The sequence below is a fragment of the Oreochromis aureus genome, linkage group 14 (assembly GCF_013358895.1).
Source record: "Oreochromis aureus strain Israel breed Guangdong linkage group 14, ZZ_aureus, whole genome shotgun sequence".
NCBI lineage: Eukaryota > Metazoa > Chordata > Actinopteri > Cichliformes > Cichlidae > Oreochromis > Oreochromis aureus.
The window spans coordinates 16,425,625-16,445,889 of record NC_052955.1 but is presented as its reverse complement, the minus strand read 5'-3'; the positions used below and the strand labels follow the sequence as shown (position 1 = coordinate 16,445,889).

The window sequence follows — 20,265 nt, the reverse complement described above, 5'->3', positions numbered from 1 at the left end:
TCCATTTTTATTTATTCATTTTTTTTTTTTTTTACATGAAATAACAAAAAAGATGAAACAGACAGATGAGTGTTCATGTGTATTTAACCTGTGTTAAATACACATTTCACTGAGGCTAATCCCAACTCCAACCCTGGAAGGCTGTGGATATGATCAAAACCTCCAGAACAACAGCGAAGGTGAGACTGTTTTAATAATGTCTATTTCATGTGTGACAAATTAACTTTGAACTCTTTTTAGATGGTGTCTATGCTATGAGCTATCTATCTGCTTTCTATCTATCCACAAAGGATCGGAGAATTACACAAGACTCAAAATGAGAGTAACGTGAAATTTTGAAACACACAAAGCACTACTTTTGTTCTCCTCTTTCACTCCAGTTTTCAGAAACTGCCGTCTACTGTGCTTACCCACTTTTGAAGGGAAGTGCATTCTCTGAAACTGTGGTCATCGTGTGGTTGAGAGGAGTTTCCTGGCCTTTGTCTTTGGACCATCAGACTTAAACTTACCATCACTCGCTTTATACAATACAACATATGCTCAGATATATGATCCGAGAGTAAGAAGGGGAGATTTTCCAAGTAAATGTATTCATTACCAAACCTACAAGTCATATAGAACTATTTCTGTATCCTTTTACCTTTCACTGGACCACAAGTGGCCATTCGTTAAATATTTTAATTCCACAAACTGTCATTTTTCTTGAGAAACAAAAATCCCTGAATGTGACCCAAAAGGGGTTGCCCAAATTGATATGAAGTCCCTTTAAGAGCAGAAACGCAACCCCAATAACAGAGTGTCATGATGAGGCAAGACCGAAAAAGAGGGAGTTGAGTCATACTACGTGTGATGTGATGTCATGTACTCTCACTGCTATTGTGAGCAGAGGTTTTAGTTCTTGCACTCAAGGAGGAAACTCAACTGAAAGCGCAATTTCGTCTCTTTGTAATGCAGCAGCAGGAGCACCAGCAGCGAGGAGAAGTGCACAGCAAACCGGCATATATGAAACAAAGTTTATTCTTTATTTTACATATCTGTACATAAACATTTCTTCCCTCAAATAAAGTATCTGAATACAGTAGGATGAAAACAATATTAACACACTTATTCATTTAAAATGACTCGTGTCAGAAAATCAACATTCACAAAATGTTGAAGAGCAATTAGAGTGAACGTATTACCAAAAAATCTACAACTCCACTACAAGGCAGGCATGTTTTCCTTTTACACTCTTATAGCACCTTCAAACGAACATTTCTCATCAGCTGAAAACGACCATTTGTGCAGAATAAAAACGGGTCGACTCTGAAATACTTTTAAATTACCGTCCAACTTAAAATGGTCTGAAGAAGTTAGTTTTCCATCATTTTTTTTTCTCATACAGCATTGTTTCTTTTTACTTCTTTTTTTAAATCTCATGACTGACTTTCTACTAAATTTTTCACTATTATTTTGTTTTTTTTTTCTCCACAATTTTTTGAGCTTGAACAGTTATAATTTAGTGGTGAATGTAGAAAGTTAAAAAAAGAAACAAGAGCAAAGCGAGGCCGATCACTGCACAGGAAGCTGGGGGACACACAATCAGTTTTCTCCTCTCCCAGGAAAACAGGACGTGCTACACCGTCCTTTGCGCTGGGAGAAAACCACAGAAGCGAATGAGCGGCCTTCTTCTGTGCTGCTGCTACCGCTGAAGTCAGTGAGTTGGACAGAAAGGGAGATGGGGAGGTTCGGGGGCGGACAGGGAAGCAGCGAGGAGCAAAGTACTTAGGACAAGCGGGGAGGGGTTTCGGATCGACACGGGGCAAAGGTGGAATGGCTGGAGGGGGAAAGTTTGTTTGGGAGCAGGGGGCTAAGCTTGGCATAGGGAAGCGGATTGGGGGTGAGGGCGGGGGTGTTTGGGGGGTGGGGGGGCATCTTATTTGGATAGGGTCTTCTCAGCCAAATGTTTCTGTTGGCTCTCAGCATGCCTGGAAAGAGAAAAGGAGAATATATTGACACTTAAATGATGAATTAAGTGACTCAACAAATCCAAAGATAAACAAGAGCAGTGCAACTCCCCCTGAAGGGCGAGGGCTACACTAAAACTTTGTCACAATATGATGAGCCGAGCCTGTTATGACGTCGCAGGGCGTCGTACAAAAAAAACAGAAAAAGTCTGATGTACAGCCTTTCATAGAACATGTTACTTGATGTGGTTTCTAGCCTAGTATGTTACTGCCGAGTTTGAAGATGATTAATAAAAAATTGTGGATAATACAAAGTTTTTATGATTTTTGCATTTGGAGCCACCTTGACAACAAATTGGTATCGATCATCACACCAAATTTAGAAAACTGTGGATGCTAGACCGCTAACAAACAGACAGACAGAACCGGTTACGCACAGAGAACAACACCAACAGCTAAAGCTGAATATCTGATCCCCACATGCCCTGGCTAACCTGCTGAGCCTGCCGGAGGTTTTTTCCTTTCGAAGGGAAGTTTCTGTCTCCCCAAGTGCTTGCTCATAAGGGACTGTTAGATCGCTGAGGTTCTTTTTATTAAGTTGAAAAGTTGAAAAGTCTTGACCTCTCAGTCAAAAACGGATGAACTAAAATCAATTAACTTCTTTGGTTTCCCCCCAAAAAATCGACTAAAATCACTTAGGTGCACAGGTGCACTGGGTGGCATGTTCACCTTCACATGCATCACCATTAGTTTTACTTCAGGAGCTACATGCACAGCTGAAAACAGTCCCTTACAAATGGATTACTTACTCACATTTGAGTAATGTTTGCTCAAAGGGGAACTCTGCACATTTAAGACATTAAAGCTTACAAGTGTTTACAACTCTCAGGGAGAACTTCTTCACATGTGATAAGAAGTTGCGCAAAGACTTTTGCAGCCACTGAGAGAGCCGTGCAAAATCAGATAGCTGACCACATTTTCACAGGTTTGAATGTGTATGCAAAATATGTGTATGAATGCGTTCTTTTCTATAAGTTAAAAAAAATAAATAGCGGGACATGCAGTGAATAAATAGTCGAAAAGTTCTTTGCCACCTGGTGAGGTCCTCTATGTCAACCAGCATGGCGTCTTGCTCCATGTGTAGCTCATCCCGAATCAGTAGCAACTGTACGAGCTCCTCGTTGAGACCTGGAGTGATCGATAAGAGGCGGAACAGACATTTACCACAATGATAAAGCACAATTTCGTAATTAAACTACTGAAACTAGGGAAACACCACAATTACCACAACTGATCATACCAGTATTCCATTGTGATCCTAACAATAGATACTAAATCTACAAGAAACACGGGAAGTGATCCCCTCAAATTCCCATTATGGGTTCATAACATAGCCACTGAAAACTTTATGAGCAGTCTGACCACACGCACTCAGACTGCTCTCGCTGTCTTTAATATCACATGTTACAGCTATTGTTCCTTCAGTGCTGCCAGAAAATATGAAGCATAAACTGAAGATATTTTCAACGGGGAAAGTCTGCTTTGTAAGTAAAAACAAACTCGTGCTTTTGGACTCATGGGGATTTTTGGAACTTTTTTATGTAAGATGCGAGATTATTCATCCAGCAGTACAGGGATCAATGATGTGTACCGTGCAGTAACAGTAAATGCTCAGGGGAAGCTGTTAACTGGTACAACTCTCTGAAGTGACTAACTTATATATAAAAGTACTTTCACATCCACTAAAAAGGGTAGGGGTCACTATGTATGTGCATGTTTTTCCCCAGTTCATCTCTTGCTCATATCTGCAAGTGAAAGCAGAGGTCAGTGTGCCTCTGTTTGTATTCTGGGCGTGTGGTCAACTCACTTTCAATCTGGGAGTGCAGGTCGTTTACTATAACCTGGAGCTGTCCCACTGTCATGTCTCTCAGGTCGGTGGGCTTCAGGCTCCTTTTCATTAGACACTCGCTGATGTGTGGCATGTGTGGAAGCTGCCGAAATAGACACACAGAGGTATGTAAGGGAGAAAAAACAAGAACAGAAAACCCGGTTAGACAATGTGTTTTCCCTAATTGGATAGTGAAACCTCACGCTAATAACCAAAGCACAAAATGCACAACTGACTTCTTCACTTTTTAAAAATATTTATATTTGAATGTTTTCAGATGACAAACTGATCAAATTAACAGAAAACTGATGCATTTAATATTCCTTAAATACAACATGCAAAAAGCTCCATAAAGGCTGTGATGATCCTGACCCTTTAAACCACACAGTCCAACCTAGAAACAAAGCGCCCTTCACACCCTCACTCCGCTGGAAAGTGGCTCGTCCTCATCATCTTATATGGTATGTTTATACTTTTTAACGCTGTAACGCCAAGTGTATCATATTTGATACATCAGTTTTCAAGACCTCTACATCATCAGTGATTTTTTAACCCCCTTATATGTTTATGTTAGTTTAAAGAAATGAATGCCGAATGTAGCGAAAAGTCATATATTCAAATTGATATTCATTTTTTGTTTATTTCAAATTATTCCGAGGCTTCACTAAACATTCCAGTTTTTTAAAACAAATGTGATTTTTCTGCCAATTATCTAGTGGTTCAGGCTTTAAAGGGTTAAGTATATTTCTATGGTAAAACATGGTAAATGCTGTACATGTTTTCAGTTCCTCACCGCAGCTTTTCTACACATTTATTTCCTCGACAGAAAACCGAAGGACTGATTGTTTTGTGAACACAGAAATTTCTCTCCAGCAATTTGCTCATTTGCTCTGTTTTCAAACACTTAACTCATAACTTTAATGACTTTTTGATAGCAGCGATAACAGATTCTTTGATTTGTGCATTATTTGATCCAACTTAACAATTACCAGCTCCCTACATTTTAAAGTTTTTAATGTTTAGACGCGTTTTATTTTTCTTGACAATCTCTTTTAAAGTACAGTATGAACACTGAATAGTTAATAGCTTTGTAAGTATTAACCGAAACATACATGAAATACATTATATACCCCATAGAATTAAAGCTGGTATTTTATCTTTGATATAACTTATATAAGTATAAAATTTAACTTATGTAACTTCAATTTCAACATAATTTCCAACGAGTTTCATTAAATCACCAAAGATTATATATTCAGTTTTACTAAAAATCCTGTGTGAGTTTATTGTAACTTCACTATGGAAGCTTGTTTCTGCCACTGAAAAATAACCAGAAAAATCAATTTTCAGTTCAATATCTCAAAATTTCGATGAATTTTCTCACTTTTTTAGTTATTTACTCTGAACGTTGATTTGAAATTTTGAGTTAATAATGCAACATTTTGACTTATGGATGACAATGAATGCTTGTTTTGTTTTCCAGTGGCAAAAACCCTGAATCAGACTCTGTACTATTTGAACCTGAATGTCTTTTTTCATGATTGAAAAGAAAAGGGACATATTTTTAAATGGATAAGAACAAGTTCTGAATTATGTTTCATTGAATCTCTATTTTAAACTTCAGACACTGGCAGATTTCATTCAATCTTATAACTATTTGATCTGTCATTCACTGCTCCCTCACTCTGAAATCTGACATCTGAGCCTGATTAGATTTACATTTTTTTTTGTGTTCAAAAAGCAACCTTAAGAAAAACAAACGTGAACCCGGTTAAACCCACACTGTCAGGAATTATCAGCAGAATAAGGGCAGTGAAACTGAATCCGAGTGGGAAATAAAAGAGTCAGCTGTTTTGCCTGAACGCTTTCTGCAAAAGGGATGAATGCTTCCCAGGCTCCAGCTTCCCTGGTGAAACAAAAGGATATATTTCCCTTTGTTTTTCCTTTGAGCGGCAGTAAAGATGGGGGATTTCAAGTAGGCGCTACTGTTTGTTCACAAACATGTTGACAGCACCTTATACAAGTCCACAGCACATGAACTCGGTGTCTCTGTGGGGTGCTGTCTCTCCAGCCAACAGTGAGACCACTGAATTATTTTTACTTCACAGAGTCATCTCATATCTAATTTACATTTATATCACCTCTCTTTTCCTGGAACCTTTTGATGCTGCAAGTTAGCAAGAAATCACAGTCGGTTGCACCGGTAGTGCAAACATCGAACACGCAATCAAAGACAAGTGACGAGAAAGAGATGAGAAATTAGACATTTAAACTCTCCCTTCACTATTACTTTTAACATGCCAGAATCTGTGTAGTGTTTTATTTAAATTGTGTTGTGCATGTATATATATATTTTTTAAACTTTTTCAGGCTCTTCTGCTGGTTTTGTGTGTATCAGAATTCTCCTTGCAGTAGCACCGGTTCCTTCAGATGCAATAAAAGCACTAAAGCATCACGTGTGCTTAGTGAGGCTCACCTGGGTGGATCATTTCCTCTCTGTCTCTCCCTCGCTTAACAATCTGTCTCAACCAGTCTGTATTCTTTCTCTTTGCATCCTGCGCCCGTTTCCTCTGTCGTGGCCCACTTTCACTTCCAGCCTTAGTGGAGATAAACGCAAAGAGAACGCACTCATACTCTCTTTTCGTAAAGCGTAGGTGGGCTCGCTCTTCTTGGTAGTCTCATTTCACTTTCACATTAGTACCGGAGCAACTATATATGAGGCTGTCATGCGTAAGTTTCAGTTTCGGGAAATTGGCTATGTACAAGAAGGTCACTTGAGAGTGACATAAGGAGAAATGTGATGTCAGCATGCGTGGGCCATGGGAAAGGCTTGAGACTGGTATTAGGCCTGACTCAACTTCTGAGTTTCTGTGGTAGACTGACCGTACTGCTAATTGTCATCTGAATATTCAAAACCAGAAAGATAATTTCCAGTGATGACTCTGTGTCATATTGAGGAGCTGTAAAGCTTTGTGAATGAAGTCAAGAAAGAAACTAGAGGCTTTACAGTGGAAACAAATTATTGCCCCCATTTCCCTCTCACTGATTTTCTCACTTTCTCTCAGTGATTCTGCTTGAAATTGTAGGACGACTCTCTAACCAGCAGACAGACGTTTAGGTGTAATCTCACTGCACAGGCCACAGTTTCCGTTCTTTTCTCTTGCCCAGCGGCAGGTCAGGCCACTTCATCAGAAAACACTTACTTTTAGCGTATCATTTCTGTTGTTTATCTAGTAGTATTTTCAGTTGGTAATGAAGTATTAGCATCTAGTATTAGCTACGAACCCAATAGCTTTAGCTCATATTTGAACTCTTTATGGGTTATCTTTAATTTTTTATTCAACCTGTTACCTGTATATATATATAGTAAAACTCTTTGTACATATTTTAACTGTTTGTTAGTAACGTAGCTTTAGCTTTATTAGCTTTATCTAATATTTTACCTGTTTATCTTTAGTTTATCCACACAGAGCTAAAGAAGGATAATGATTTAGCAGTTAACTATTTCACCTGTTTATCCTTAGAGTTTTAGTGCTACTTTAATTATCTTGACCCGTTCTTGCTTTGGAAAAGCTAGTTTTCTTCAAGATGTCGTGACTTTAAGGTTTTATAAACAGACTGTGTATAAAACATAAAAAGTCTACACCTGACTCGGGGTTATTGAAAGCTGTGTATAACAAAAAGTTTTACATATCAGGGCATAGTAAACAAATACAAACTAGGCCTTCACGGGATCATTGGAGCACCTTGAGTCATTTCTTTTTCAGTCTTTCTGTTGTACATCTGCACTGCGCTTGGGATCATTGATCTGCTGGATGACACTTTATGCCAAGCTTTAGCTGTTGGAGAAATGATCTATTTAGATCTACAATACTTTGGGAAACACAGGAGTTCACGGTCGACTTAATGGCTGCAAGTTGCTCGAGTCATGGGGGTGCAAAACAAATCCAAATCATCACAGTGTGAGGTGTTTGTGCTGATTGTGTTGATTTGTAGTGTTTGGACTTCCCCAAATGTAGTGCTGTGGCCAAATATCTGTCCAAGGGACACTGTTCCACAAGTCTTGTGGTTCGTTCAGTTGCAATTTTGCAAAAATTATCCAAGCTGTCATGTTTTGTTTGTTTGTTTATGATTGATGGGGTTTTTTCTGTATAATTGCAGAGTCTTTACCTTACACAATAAAACGCCTTGAAGCGACTGCTGTTGTGATTTGGAGCTATAAATAAAACTGAACTGAAAAAGTGCATTTTCCTTTTTTTTTTTTAAAAAAGAGAAGAGCCTTGCTGCCCAAAACCCTTCCAAGTAAGTCGTACTTGTTCAGTGTTTTTCCTGATTTTGTTGTCATGAACTTTAACATTTATTATGCTAACTGGCTGAGTTTGAGCTGTGGCTTTGGGGGTTTTACAGTTTCTCAGCATTGCACCGTCTGACCTTGGGGTGAATTTCCTGGGACATCCACTCTTGAGACTGCTGACTACTGCCTTCAGTATTTTCCACTTGTGAATAATCTTTCTTAGAATGATGCATGGTCATTCCTTATGTCTTTCCTCCTTGGCATTGTGCTAACCCACACCTGAAGCTTCACAGATTTGTTCACACGTGCTGATGATCAGTTAATCATATGCACCTTGCTGCTGCTTACAGTTTTAATTCCTATGGAAGCAGTAAGGGTGTTCATACGTTTTCACACACACTGCTTTGACATGTTGTCAGTTTTATGTTAAATACATAATGACACAGTGTAACGCGTCATGGTTTGTTCACCTGAGGTATTTACCTAAATTTAAGAACAGCTAAGGACCAGATTATTTTTAATATGTAAAACCTTAGAATTTAAACAGGGTGTAGCTTATTCTTACCGTGACTTCGTCTGTCTCAGCTCACTAAGATAAGCATTACGCTAATTTGTAATGATATCTTAAAGGACGTCTTTTTTTAAAACAAATTATAATTTTACACTTTTCAAATTAGTTGAGCCCTGCAGACGAACCACTTGTGGTAAAAGCACTCTTAGCTGGGAATCACTGTTCACCACTTTACATTTGTAATGAATGCAGTTTAACAGATCTCTGGTGTTGCGGACAGGGCGGGCAGCTGTAGCCTTAAAACATTTTAAAATTCACTGCGGGTTGTGTCCGCGTGTGACGGTGATGTCTTCTGACTGCTGAGCACTGCTACATCCCTGAACACCAAAGTCGACGCTTTCTGGCATATGAATTATAGATGGACCCGGGCGAGCTGCCCTTCTCTTTTCTGAATAAGTAAAAAAGTTCTGCCTTCAAGTGCGCGTGGAAACACAGTGTGCATCTGTGACACTGTGGATGTGTGAGTGTCCCTTGGCGTGTGCTCCGGAGGAGGCAGCGGGGCAGACATAAATGAATGAAATAATGATGAGCAGGGCTGTCATCACCTTCCTCTCTTTAAGAAGAGGAGAGGAAACAGAGGAGGGGTGGGAGGGCTTTGACTGGTATTTGTTTCCATTACATCCCAGCGTAAGCCGTGTGAGAGAAGTGCCACTGAGAGAGAGCATTTACAATCCTAAGGGCTACAAGACACATCTTCCCCTGATTATTAGCAAACAGTAAAAGTGTCAGTCCTCAGGGACATCACCTAAACTGCTCATCTTTCACTTTCACTAGGCTTTCACTCTTGGATAAATAACAGTATTTATGGCTCATATAAAAAAGCATCTGGCCTAGACATACTCTAAACTTTCTCTGAGGAAAAGTAGAAAAGCTTCTAATTAACTAAGGTTGTTCACATGAGCTTCACGAGCTTCTTTCAGCTGCTACTTTAGTTAAAAAGGGTCACTCCAGCATGTATAGCGTCTTAAACAGTCTATCTTACAGTTGACATGAGTCAGAAGTCAGCTGTTAGATCCATACACTGTTAAAAATTGTCTTTTTAGTCCTGTAATAATAATATTTATGATGTTTTGGCCACTTTGGAGAAGAGAAAGTGTCAAATACACTGACAACACCACCACCCTGTTTTTAAAAAACTAATTAATTTTAATCAAGAAAGTTTAAGTCTAATAATATCTGTATAGCGCTTAATCACCACTCCGTCATGCTAGTCTGTTTAAAATGACTTGTGAAAGGTCAAAGATTGTATGAGTAACACCAAAAAAAAGGAAATAAATGAATAAACAGCTAAACAGACAGCCTCAGATTTCTGGAACTGACCAGATCAGCCACTGGTGACTTTTTGCGGTTCTGTTTTTCAACCTCCACCTGCATCTTGGCCATGGGCTTGGCCATAGCCAGGGCCAGTTTAGCCTCTGCCTGCAGCTTCTTCTGTCGACTCAAGAAGTCCATGTCCTCCAGAGACTCCGAGTCGTCCTCTGTGGTGTCCCTGTCCGAGTAGGAAGAACTCTGTTTGGACTGCAGGGAGGAGGAAGGTAGGGAGTAGGCAAAATGGGAAAAGGATAATTGAAGGAAACACAATTGGAAGTTAGAGGGAAAATAACGTATGGATCGCACAATAAAGGGGAAGTAACAAGGGGATGGGGGCAGAGGAAATGGTAAGACGGGAAAAAGGTTAACGGTCATGACTTCTTGGAATTTTAGTATGCAGATTTTAACACTGATGAGAGCGTCATTGTACACATGGCTGCAACACAAGGCTCAAATTTGATCTTTCTCCCTCTCATTTTGTTAAGTATGTCTCAGTGTGATAACAGGTTAACGCAGCCAGTCATCCGTGGCCTCAGCGAGCACCTACCAAATTGCTTTTCATTGGAACTGCGAACTGGTTAACAGCGCAGAAAACACGAGCACAGAAATTCATAAAGGTGCTAAACTGCCAGTTATCTCTCTGAATCATATTGAACACACTTTCCCTCTCACTAATCTGCTTTCATTCTCATTATTTCTTGATTTTCCGTTCATACAATCAAATCTGTACACTTTGCTACTTTCACATCATCATTAATAAACATCGCATAGTGATATCAGGATTTAAGTAATTTTTTTCTTCTCCATTTTTGAATTCTGGCACGGGCTTCAGCGGTGGACGTGTGGGCATCTGTGCATACCATAGGGGACAGAGGTGTGTCCAGGCTAGTCTCCGTCTTGCTGTCGTCTGCATCGCTGTCCTTATCGCTGCCACTATCGTTGACAAAACAGATTTGTAGGTTCATCCCACTCTGCAGCCTGAAAGAGAGGCGTGAAAACACAGAGAAAACCAATATTAGCACAAAGCGGGCGAGCGTTAAGTTGGTTCACTTGTTAGCTGATTCTGCAGTGACTGACGCAGACTTGGAGCAACACCAAAATGAACACTGATGCACTGATGCTCTTACAAAGAGTGCTGTGAGCGTAAGAGAGCAAACACAAACTTTGATGTGCTAAAACACAGAAATACAGGAATAGGAAAGAAGATCCCCACGAGTGCCCTTCATCAGCAGAGAAAAGTGCCAGCTGAAGATAAAATTAAAGAGGGCTCTTGTTTTTAATCATCTCCCCTTTTATCTCCAGTGTGGATCGATCCAGGTGGCCTCAGATAGGTCTGCTGCAATCTGCCTGGGACCAGAGGGGGTGTATTTGTGCCATGGAAGAACAGAATATCGCTAGGTGTAGCTCCATCCCACCGTGGATCAATAATCTGCTTAATTCAATAGAGTAATTACAAACAGAGGTGATTGATTACATAGCATAGATCCAATCAGTCCCAATAAATATAGGACCTGAGTGGCTGGTTGGTTTTTTGAGACAAGGAGAATCAAAACACTCTCTGGATTTAATAGATTGCACAGGCCACTAAAGTGACTTTTTGACAACCAGAAGATGACAAACTGAAGTTCAGCAATAAACAGTGTAGGGCCTGGCTGATATATATATATATGTATATGCTTGGCAATATAAATCTGGCTCAGACATATTAGTATTAGTTAATATATCAGCTGACAATTCGCACTGAATAGAAAGAGATGGAAATGCCCGAGACGTGCGTCATAAGTTGTAAACAGTCTTTTGGTACTCCAATATTTTGAACTTCATTTAAAAAAAAGAGAAAGAAAAATTCATAAATTTACTAAGCTCCTCATTTCAGGGTTTTCTCGAGAACATCATGTTAATGTCAAAGTGATGAGTGCATCTTATTTTGCACAATACTGCCCTTTGACGATTAACCACAAATAATGAGAAATCCACTCGATTCGAATCACGGGGATACGATGAGCACTGCAGTTCCAGTAAGGTACAAGTAGGAGGTTGTGTGTGTACGTGTGTGTGTTTTTCTGTGCATACACATGTTGGTATTTTCTTGGGAAGTGAAAAACCACAAGGTCTGACTATATGACAGTACCCCACTCAGCTGCCAATGACAGTAAAGAGAACTTGATAGATATACAATTTTATTCAGTGCACTTTCACATTCGGATAATTATGTGACCACATATACCCCCGACACACACACACACGCTTCAAAGTAAAGCAACAACAATAACAAAAACAAAAAAACGCACACACTCAATCAAACACTTTCCAAGTGTTAGTCACATGCTTATATGAGAGATGTCAGCTCTGTTACCTTGAGGACAAACTGGGTTTGCCACTCTTGCTACAGCTGGTGTAGATGCCCGGCCCATCATCGAAGAAACTGCCCAGGGCCAACTTCTGCCTGATAGACTCCCGCTCATTCTTCTGGGCCTGCAACAGTAAATTAACACGATTTGGTTACTTTTTGTGATCTTTTTGATGACTGATATTGCAGTTTCGAAATTAGGCCAAGTGTCTTCCTCTTTAGTAAGCTTCATCCTGCAGGACATGCACAGATAGAAACCAGTGCCACCCTGATTACTTTCTGACTGTACAAACCAAAGATGCAAGCATATCTACAGCAGCATTTGTCTTAGCCAACTTTGATACAAAGCACGGTGTAGGCTGATGTACTAAAAAAAACAAACTGTTTTTGAAATATCAAAGGAGACCTTTAGAAGTTGACAGTACCAGGATTCACCAGGAGGTGGTACTGTTGATTCAGAGAACAAGACTCGATATTACAGATGACGTGCACGAGTGTATATAGGATAAACCCCTGAGAAATTACTCTAATGCACATTTCATACATAATTAAAGGTGCAGGAATTCCAAACAACGCAGTTTCAGAGTTTCTCTTGCTTTGCCTCTTCCCGGTCTAGCTGTGGACCGCTTCAGCACGGGTAGTGCTCACACAAAATCAAACCAGCTACCCATCTCGCCTCTGCTGATAACAGGTGAACACAGCAGACAGAGATGCACGCTACTAGTGAGCCACTCAAACTGTGGTGTCACATTTTTGAAGGACAAGCTCTGTAGAATTTTTTGCAGGTTGTTTGACACACAGCTGCCCCAAACACTGCAGTGCTTAAATGTCCGTCTCTCAAATGGGGGTCTGGGGACCTGAATGGAGGGAAAGGTTTACAAAACAAAGCTTTACATGATTTGAGGTTAAATCAACTATTTGGTTTGTGCACAGCAAAGCTATCCATAATGATGACATATTAACGTCTTATGGGAACCAGGGTACTGTGCTAAGACATATATCATGTAACTGCTACATTCCTGCTCTGTCTGTAGCCTCTCTCTTTCCCATATTTCTGGCCTGTATTTCTGTCTTAGAAAAGGCAAATTGGCAAAAAGGAGAGCGTAAGATTGAGGTGAGAATGTGCGAAGCAGGAAAGAGATACCTGTGGTGTTTGCCTGACTGACAGTCACTATTCCTGTCTTTGCGAGTTTCATGCAAACCATCTTAAAAAATGTCACCTTGCTCATCTGTCTTGTTGTTTACATTTACATGCTTTCTTCTTCATCTTCATCCTCAGGCCCGTCCTAACCCTCCCATCAAACTATCTCTCTGCGGTTCACTCTGTTCGTTCACTCTGCTCCAAATCGCACCTTCACCTCTCTCCCACTCATTTTCTCAACTCCTTCTCTCCCTCCTTTCCTCTCTCACTGCCTATCTCTCTTGACAATTGTGTGCAGGCGTTGGTGAGAGCGCCTTCACTAAGGACAAATTAACATATTAACATAATCCCACTCCACACAAGAGGCCGCAAGACACTCCTTGTGCAGCGAGCGCACACACACATAAACACACACTGGCATGTTGAGGAGCGGACCTGGCGCTGCTCTGTTTGAGACACTCCCTGGAGAACCAAGGAGAACACACTTGAAAGTTTCAATTCACTGCTTCAAAGGTGCAACAACAGCCTGTGTGGCACAGTGCAGGTCAAACACGTATACTACACATCACTCATACTGACTGCAACAAAGCTGTCACTCATGTTACTCCACTGAACAGTAGCTCCAAGCCAAGGTAAGAATCAAAAGCAGCAGGCTCACTGAGCATTGGTAACTGCATGCTCCGCTCATGTGGTGAGAGCTAAGAAAAGACTAAAATGAGGGATGGGTGGGAAGGAATTCTTCACGAAGGCTCAGGGGACATTTTGGATGTTATGAATATCACCTTAATAACAGGTAAAGACATGTTGAAGACCATCAAACTATCTCTCTGCGGTTCACTCTGTTGTTCACTCTGCAGTGAGTGCAGACATAAAGATGCAGATCTACTTAACAGCTTTGTGTTTATCCTGTTTTATAAAGTTTTACTATTCAACTCAGCAGCACAGATTTACATTTAATGTCCAGTCATCAGAGTTCAGAGTTATTTAAATACATTAGTGATGCAGAAGACAAAGCATATGCTGCAATAATGTGCGACAGGGATGCTCAAGGACACGCTGGTTACTGATGATATTCAAGAGCAATAATTAAAAGCACTGCTTACGAGTTTTACTGTTATACTCTTAAGCTGGTTCGACTCTCTTATATAATGCAAACGACGAATACAGGAAAGCCAGGGTTGTTTTTAATCTGAATATTTTCTCAGTCAGCCAAGAAATCGTTCAATTCATTCAAGGTTACAGCTTCACATTCGTGTTGTCTGTCTGACTGACTAACACTGCAGAACACAAAGATATCCACTTGGCAATTATATGGTATAAAAGAAGAAGGAAAGAAGAAGACCAGCGCGTTTAAGAAAACAGTGCAGGTATAGTCGTGATGCACTGTCAAACCTGATACGAAGACACACAGAACAACATTACGTTCCCTAAAGAAGTGGGAAAATCTCTGGGAGTCAAACTGTAACACTGATCTGCAGTTGGATTAAAGCTGGATTAATGTTGCTGTGTTTGTGTCCGTAAACATAGCTCTTTGGCTACACAGAGGGAAGGATTATTACAATCCAACCAACGCAGAGCCTATGGAGACGCACATGCGTGTTGTTGCTGGTGGTGATTGTGTGAGGTGTGGATCTGACAGGGCGACACTGCGTGGTCACCGGCTGACGACTTGTGACTGATAAGTTCTTATCTGGTGAATTTACCCTGACTTATTCGCCTTTCTTCGGCGAGCACCACAGCAAACTACAAACTGGTTTCACATTTGTTTGCCCACATTACTGGCTGTTATATTGCTGACATCGCCCCCTGGTGACAGTAGACGACTACATCACGCAGATGTGGCTCTGCAAAGCTCTGCATCTCACACCTGCCTGACAAAACAACTTCCTGTCATTGAATAGGCGTCATCTGTTATACTGCTTGTTTGCGTTGTGCGCTTGTGTGCGTGCAGGTGGTAAAACAGTCATCGAGGGAGATCCATAAACCTTTTAGAAAGGTGTTGAATATGCAACTAACAGGAGGAAGTGTGAAACGGGCAGAAAAAAAATATGTGCATGTTTTTTTTTTCCCCTTTAAATGTTAATATTTCATTTTAGTTTCAGTCTCTCCCTTGACTGAATATCAGCTTAATCACATACTTTTCAAACGCAGGAAGCTATCACATCCTGTCACAGCTGCCATATTCACTTCCACCTCTTACAGGTGTGACTTTTGAATGACAAGCAAACCTGCAAGTCACAGGCTCCACGCGCACAAAGCCTCCTTTTCATTGGGTTTGCTATTCAAACATTCTTCTGTGCGCTTTACTCTGTAATTTTTCTGCTAAATATCCTTCCAAAGAAAGAAGAGAAACTAAAAATCCACAGAGCGCAAATGAGCATTTCCACTTGATGATGACATGGAAAATTGCTGGATCCATTACATTAACATTTTAATGCATGAAACGAGTAAGAGACACCGAATGAGAGATCCATCCTAACTACCTCCATCAGTTCCTGGCCTAAACACTAGAGCCATCACTTTCCAAATTAGATTGGGACCAACACAATTGGACTAATTTCTGTTTTTCCTCAAAATCACCAAGCAATTTCCTCTGCTGAAAAAACCCTCATTGACAAAGGCATTTCCCCCTCTCCACTCCGCAGTACAACCATTCATCCGCAGGCCTAGAGGGTGATTTAGGCCTGGCAGTGGACGACAGGGTGCTTGTTTTGAGCCTTCAAATCTTCCCTGAAAATCTATATTAGAGAAGGGAGATGAATTTAATTATCCGCACCAACAAAGAGCATCCTCCTTCTGCCTCCCACAAAATTGCTGGCTCTCGTGCCAGAATTTTTTCAGTGGTTAAGATCTGAGACGTGTTTACATGTAAATGTGGATGTGCATGAATCAGTACAGCTGTGCTTGACTTTTCTCTGATTTCAGTCTCTGAAAGCCTTCTTTTACTGTAACTTAAAATATGTGGTAGATAGTTTTTCATTCACTCCTTTGCGAAGGCGCAGGCTAAGGAATGTGATCAGTGCCGCATACTTTATCTTTTTTCAGCAAGATTAACCCAAAAAACTAAAGGCTGAGTGTCTGGAGACTTGGTGGACAGGTGGAGCAAGGGAAGTGCGTATTAAAGTTTGGAACAGATGAGGATCACTTTTGTTGAATTTGAGACATATGGTATTGGCTTTGGCTGAGGAGTGCTCTACAAGGTTTCTTCATCTCTTTTCACACAATTCCTTACAAAGTGGTCTCTCTTTTTCTGCACAATGGAGTCTTTTCAGTGACCCGGACCTTACTCCCTGACTGAGAACAAGAACCCACTGTTATCATACATGCACTTGCACAAAAATGGCCGGTCTTGTGAGCACAGACTGCAGGTCTTCATGTATATTATTAGTAAATGCACGACAGTGGAGCACACCTGGGCATGACTGAGTGCCTGTTTTCAGAGAAGGTGCCGTGTCGATGTGCGTGTGCGTTGCTGCGTTATGAAATTTTTGTGTGATGGTGTGAATACAAACAGGGATGACTTCACTGACATATATTTTCCAGGACTAACAGTGGGATGCTGCTGAACCCTCAGCTTTACAAACAGAACCAAGGCCACAAAGTCTTCCGTGTGAGCCAGTTGTTATGACTGTGCTACATACTTTCACATTTCACACAGATGTTCTTGCAGGCTTAGAGTAAAACTGGATCAACTTGACTATATTTAAAGCCATTTACAATTTACAACTGATTGACTACTGGAAGAGCCTTCCCATCTACACGACAGTGATATTCTCATCTCAGCAGGAGAGGAAGCGCACAGATTTCTTTAAATGTCTCTAAAGAGGTGTGTGTTTGTGTGTGTGTAAGACTGTCTTCTCTTCTCATGCTATCTGAGACCCGTCTGTCCAGGCAGTGGAACATTCCATCCAAGATAAGAGACCTGACCTTTGACCCCCCCATATAGTTCAGCTGCAGGTCAGTGCAAGGCTGCTCCTGTCACTCAGATTGGAAGGGAAAAACTCAACAAGTGGCAGTGGGCTACACATGAATGTTCATGTGGGGTAAAAGAGATGGGGGAGGGTTGTGGTGGGAGAAAGGAAAACAAAGAAGGGGGGGAGGAGGGGGGTGGGTCTGACAAAGGGAGGCAGAAGAGATAAGGAGCATGAAGTGGGTTTGGACAGGACAATGGGTCCACCATGCGATACTAGAGCATTCTTTCAAGCAGAAGGGCCGAGTCTTTGTAGAGAAAAGTGCAGCAGAGTTATAGAATAAAATCCTGGTTACTCACACTGTTTTGTCAAAACAATGGCCCAAATATGTAAGCGCTTCAACGCCCGAACTACATCAGCCTCGGTCTTTGGGCTGCATTCACAGCTGTGCGCAACACTCAAAAGTGGATTAAATGGAAAGTTCAGCCATTTGGAAAAAAATTTTTTTATTACTTTTCTTGCTGAAAATCGAATCAGAAGCTGAAACTCACATCACGTCTCTGTTCAGTATGAAAGTGAGTTAGTGCACCGAGGAGACTGGGAACTAACAAAAACTATTAGTCCATTAGCTCTCTCTCCAGCAAATCCTTGAACTAGTGATGTCAGAGTTACACAGTGCAGTGTTGCGTTGGACTATTTCTGGGCCAGTTGCAGTAAGAGACATTATTATATTATAAAGACATCAAAGCACTCAAAGAATCCCTCAACTGAAATCTGTGGGAAAATTCCACCAAAGATTGAGGTGGAAGTTTAACTTTCAGGGCACATAAGCTTTTTTAAAAAAAAAAAACTAATTTTGGGCCCAAATCAGGAAAACCTTTGAAGCATTTTTATCAGATTTTAAGCAGATTCTGTATAGAGGGTTTTTTTTTTGTCCCCATGACCATTAAAATTAAATTAAGGCCTCCAAATAACTTCCCAAATAAGTGCCTTTGAAGTTGTAGAAGACTTGTTTCTAGAATCTAGAAAGGCTTTTACTCACAGTGAGGTTAATGGGCCATCATAAAACGCACAATTTAGTGTATTAATTGGATTGGACTAAACAAATAAAACATTTCATACTGATTATAAATAAATTACAGATGCCTGCATTAGAAACTGAGTTAACTCTGAACTCTGTGGCAGCGCTTTTCCACTTTGCATTAAGTTTGAACTTCTATTTTTGTCACAAAACAGAGCAAAAGTATGTTCAGGGGTTTAAGTTGGCAGACACGAAGTAGAAGAAACCAACATAATCACGGGCACGGATATTACCTAAAATAATCCACCTGTTGACTTTATACACTTTCAAATCATGCAATTAATGATCAAAATTTGATTCCATGCTTTTTTTTACCTCTTTATAATCATCACTGAGGTAGAGATTGGACGCTTGCCTGATGACATCATCCACCCCTCCACATACATCCGTTTTATCCAGTGCCTCCCTCATCCTTCTCTCCTTCTCCGTTTTCCTGTCTTTTCCCTTCTACGTCCCAGTCAGTAGGTTGTAGTCCACACCGACTCCTGAGCCTCAGTCCAGTCAAAATGCATCATAATCCCAGTCAACTGACCCCTATCTGCTCCTCTACTGGTGTCTTCTCCTCGTCTTACGCTAACATGTTGTGACACTGTTTCTCTTTCCCTGCACTTTTCTGAATACTCTGCTCGCTCGGTCTATAGGTTCATTCCGCCTCTCCCACAGGACTGAAAAAGCATAGTTGTCAGAGGTAAAGCCCCTTTAGACCCTCCCTACCTTCCACCCTCTGGCCAGGGCAGCCTCTCACAGCTCAGGACAGGAAAGAGAGAGAGAGAGCGAGGAGAGAAACTTAGACGGGTGTTTGTTTCATCTTCATGCCCTGACATGAGGACAGCAGCTGCTCACCACCAGTTTGAAAAGAGACACCTCAGCGATGGGACAGGGATATCCGCAGTATGTGTGTGTAGGGGACTGTGCTTGCCCATGTGTGTTTTTGATGGTTTCTATTGTGTCTAAAAGCCCTCCTGGGCATCATCTCTCGCTCTTTATATCTCTTCCCAGTCTGTCCCACCTAGGATTTCTGTGTATGATAAAACTTTGCAAATCAGACTATACACTGGAGGTGAATGAATGTTTAAGAGTGAGCATATGTAACAGAGAGGGTGGTGTACTCCCTTCCTGCTAAGGTAAAAATAGTGCCTGGTCCAGACTCCAAAGCCAGCAAACCCCACAGCCCCGGCCAGCTAAATAAACCCTGACAGAGCACAATAGACCATTAGTCTGGCACACAAGCACACACACAGTCACTCACTCACTCATACACACAGAGATTGCTTGTGCCTTGTATCGGTGACTTACAATTTCAATCTGAGCTCTCCACGGTGTGTAATGATCTCATCTTTGTGAGACGTTATTGACCCGTGACTCATACATTTGTCATAGCCGCCCAGACAGAAAATTATATCCAGATATGGCTGCAGCTTCACACTGCGGGGAACATGACTTCACACAAACACACACAGTCACACACACACAATCAGCTGGTTACACAGAAAAATGGCCGGTATGACAAGAACTTAGAATGACAAATCAGGTACTCACTTATATTTTTACTTCATAATGACAAAATGCCAGCACATCAGTGACGGATTGCAGCTGACGTTATTGTTTTTACACCTTCCTGTTATATTTTATTCAGGCAGAATGCATTCAATACACAGTTGTATTTTAAAGGTTTGTTTTATTTTTTTTTTAATGGAAAACAAGATACATCAAACTTTGTATTTCCAAAGGTTGAAATTTGAAGTATTCCAGAAGTGAAAAGTATTTTACAC

General features: G+C 40.8%; 1 protein-coding gene across 5 annotated transcripts in view; it reads right to left on the bottom strand.

Moving 5' to 3' along the window:
* Positions 1-998: 998 nt before the first annotated feature.
* Positions 999-20,265, bottom strand: part of schip1 (schwannomin interacting protein 1) — a 221,364-nt gene continuing 202,097 nt past the window's right edge. For 4 of the 5 annotated variants that reach the window (XM_031744009.2, XM_031744010.2, XM_039598295.1 and 1 more), the window contains 6 exons: positions 12,367-12,485; positions 10,871-10,988; positions 10,020-10,217; positions 3,814-3,937; positions 3,041-3,134; positions 999-1,967 (listed from right to left, as the gene is read on the bottom strand). In XM_031744009.2, coding sequence (XP_031599869.2) covers positions 1,916-1,967; positions 3,041-3,134; positions 3,814-3,937; positions 10,020-10,217; positions 10,871-10,988; positions 12,367-12,485 — 705 coding nt within the window. In that variant the 3' untranslated portion in view covers positions 999-1,915. Of the gene's footprint in view, positions 1,968-3,040; positions 3,135-3,813; positions 3,938-10,019; positions 10,218-10,870; positions 10,989-12,366; positions 12,486-18,808; positions 19,160-20,265 lie in introns of those variants that run through there. The other variant, XM_031744011.2, reaches the window with a different exon arrangement.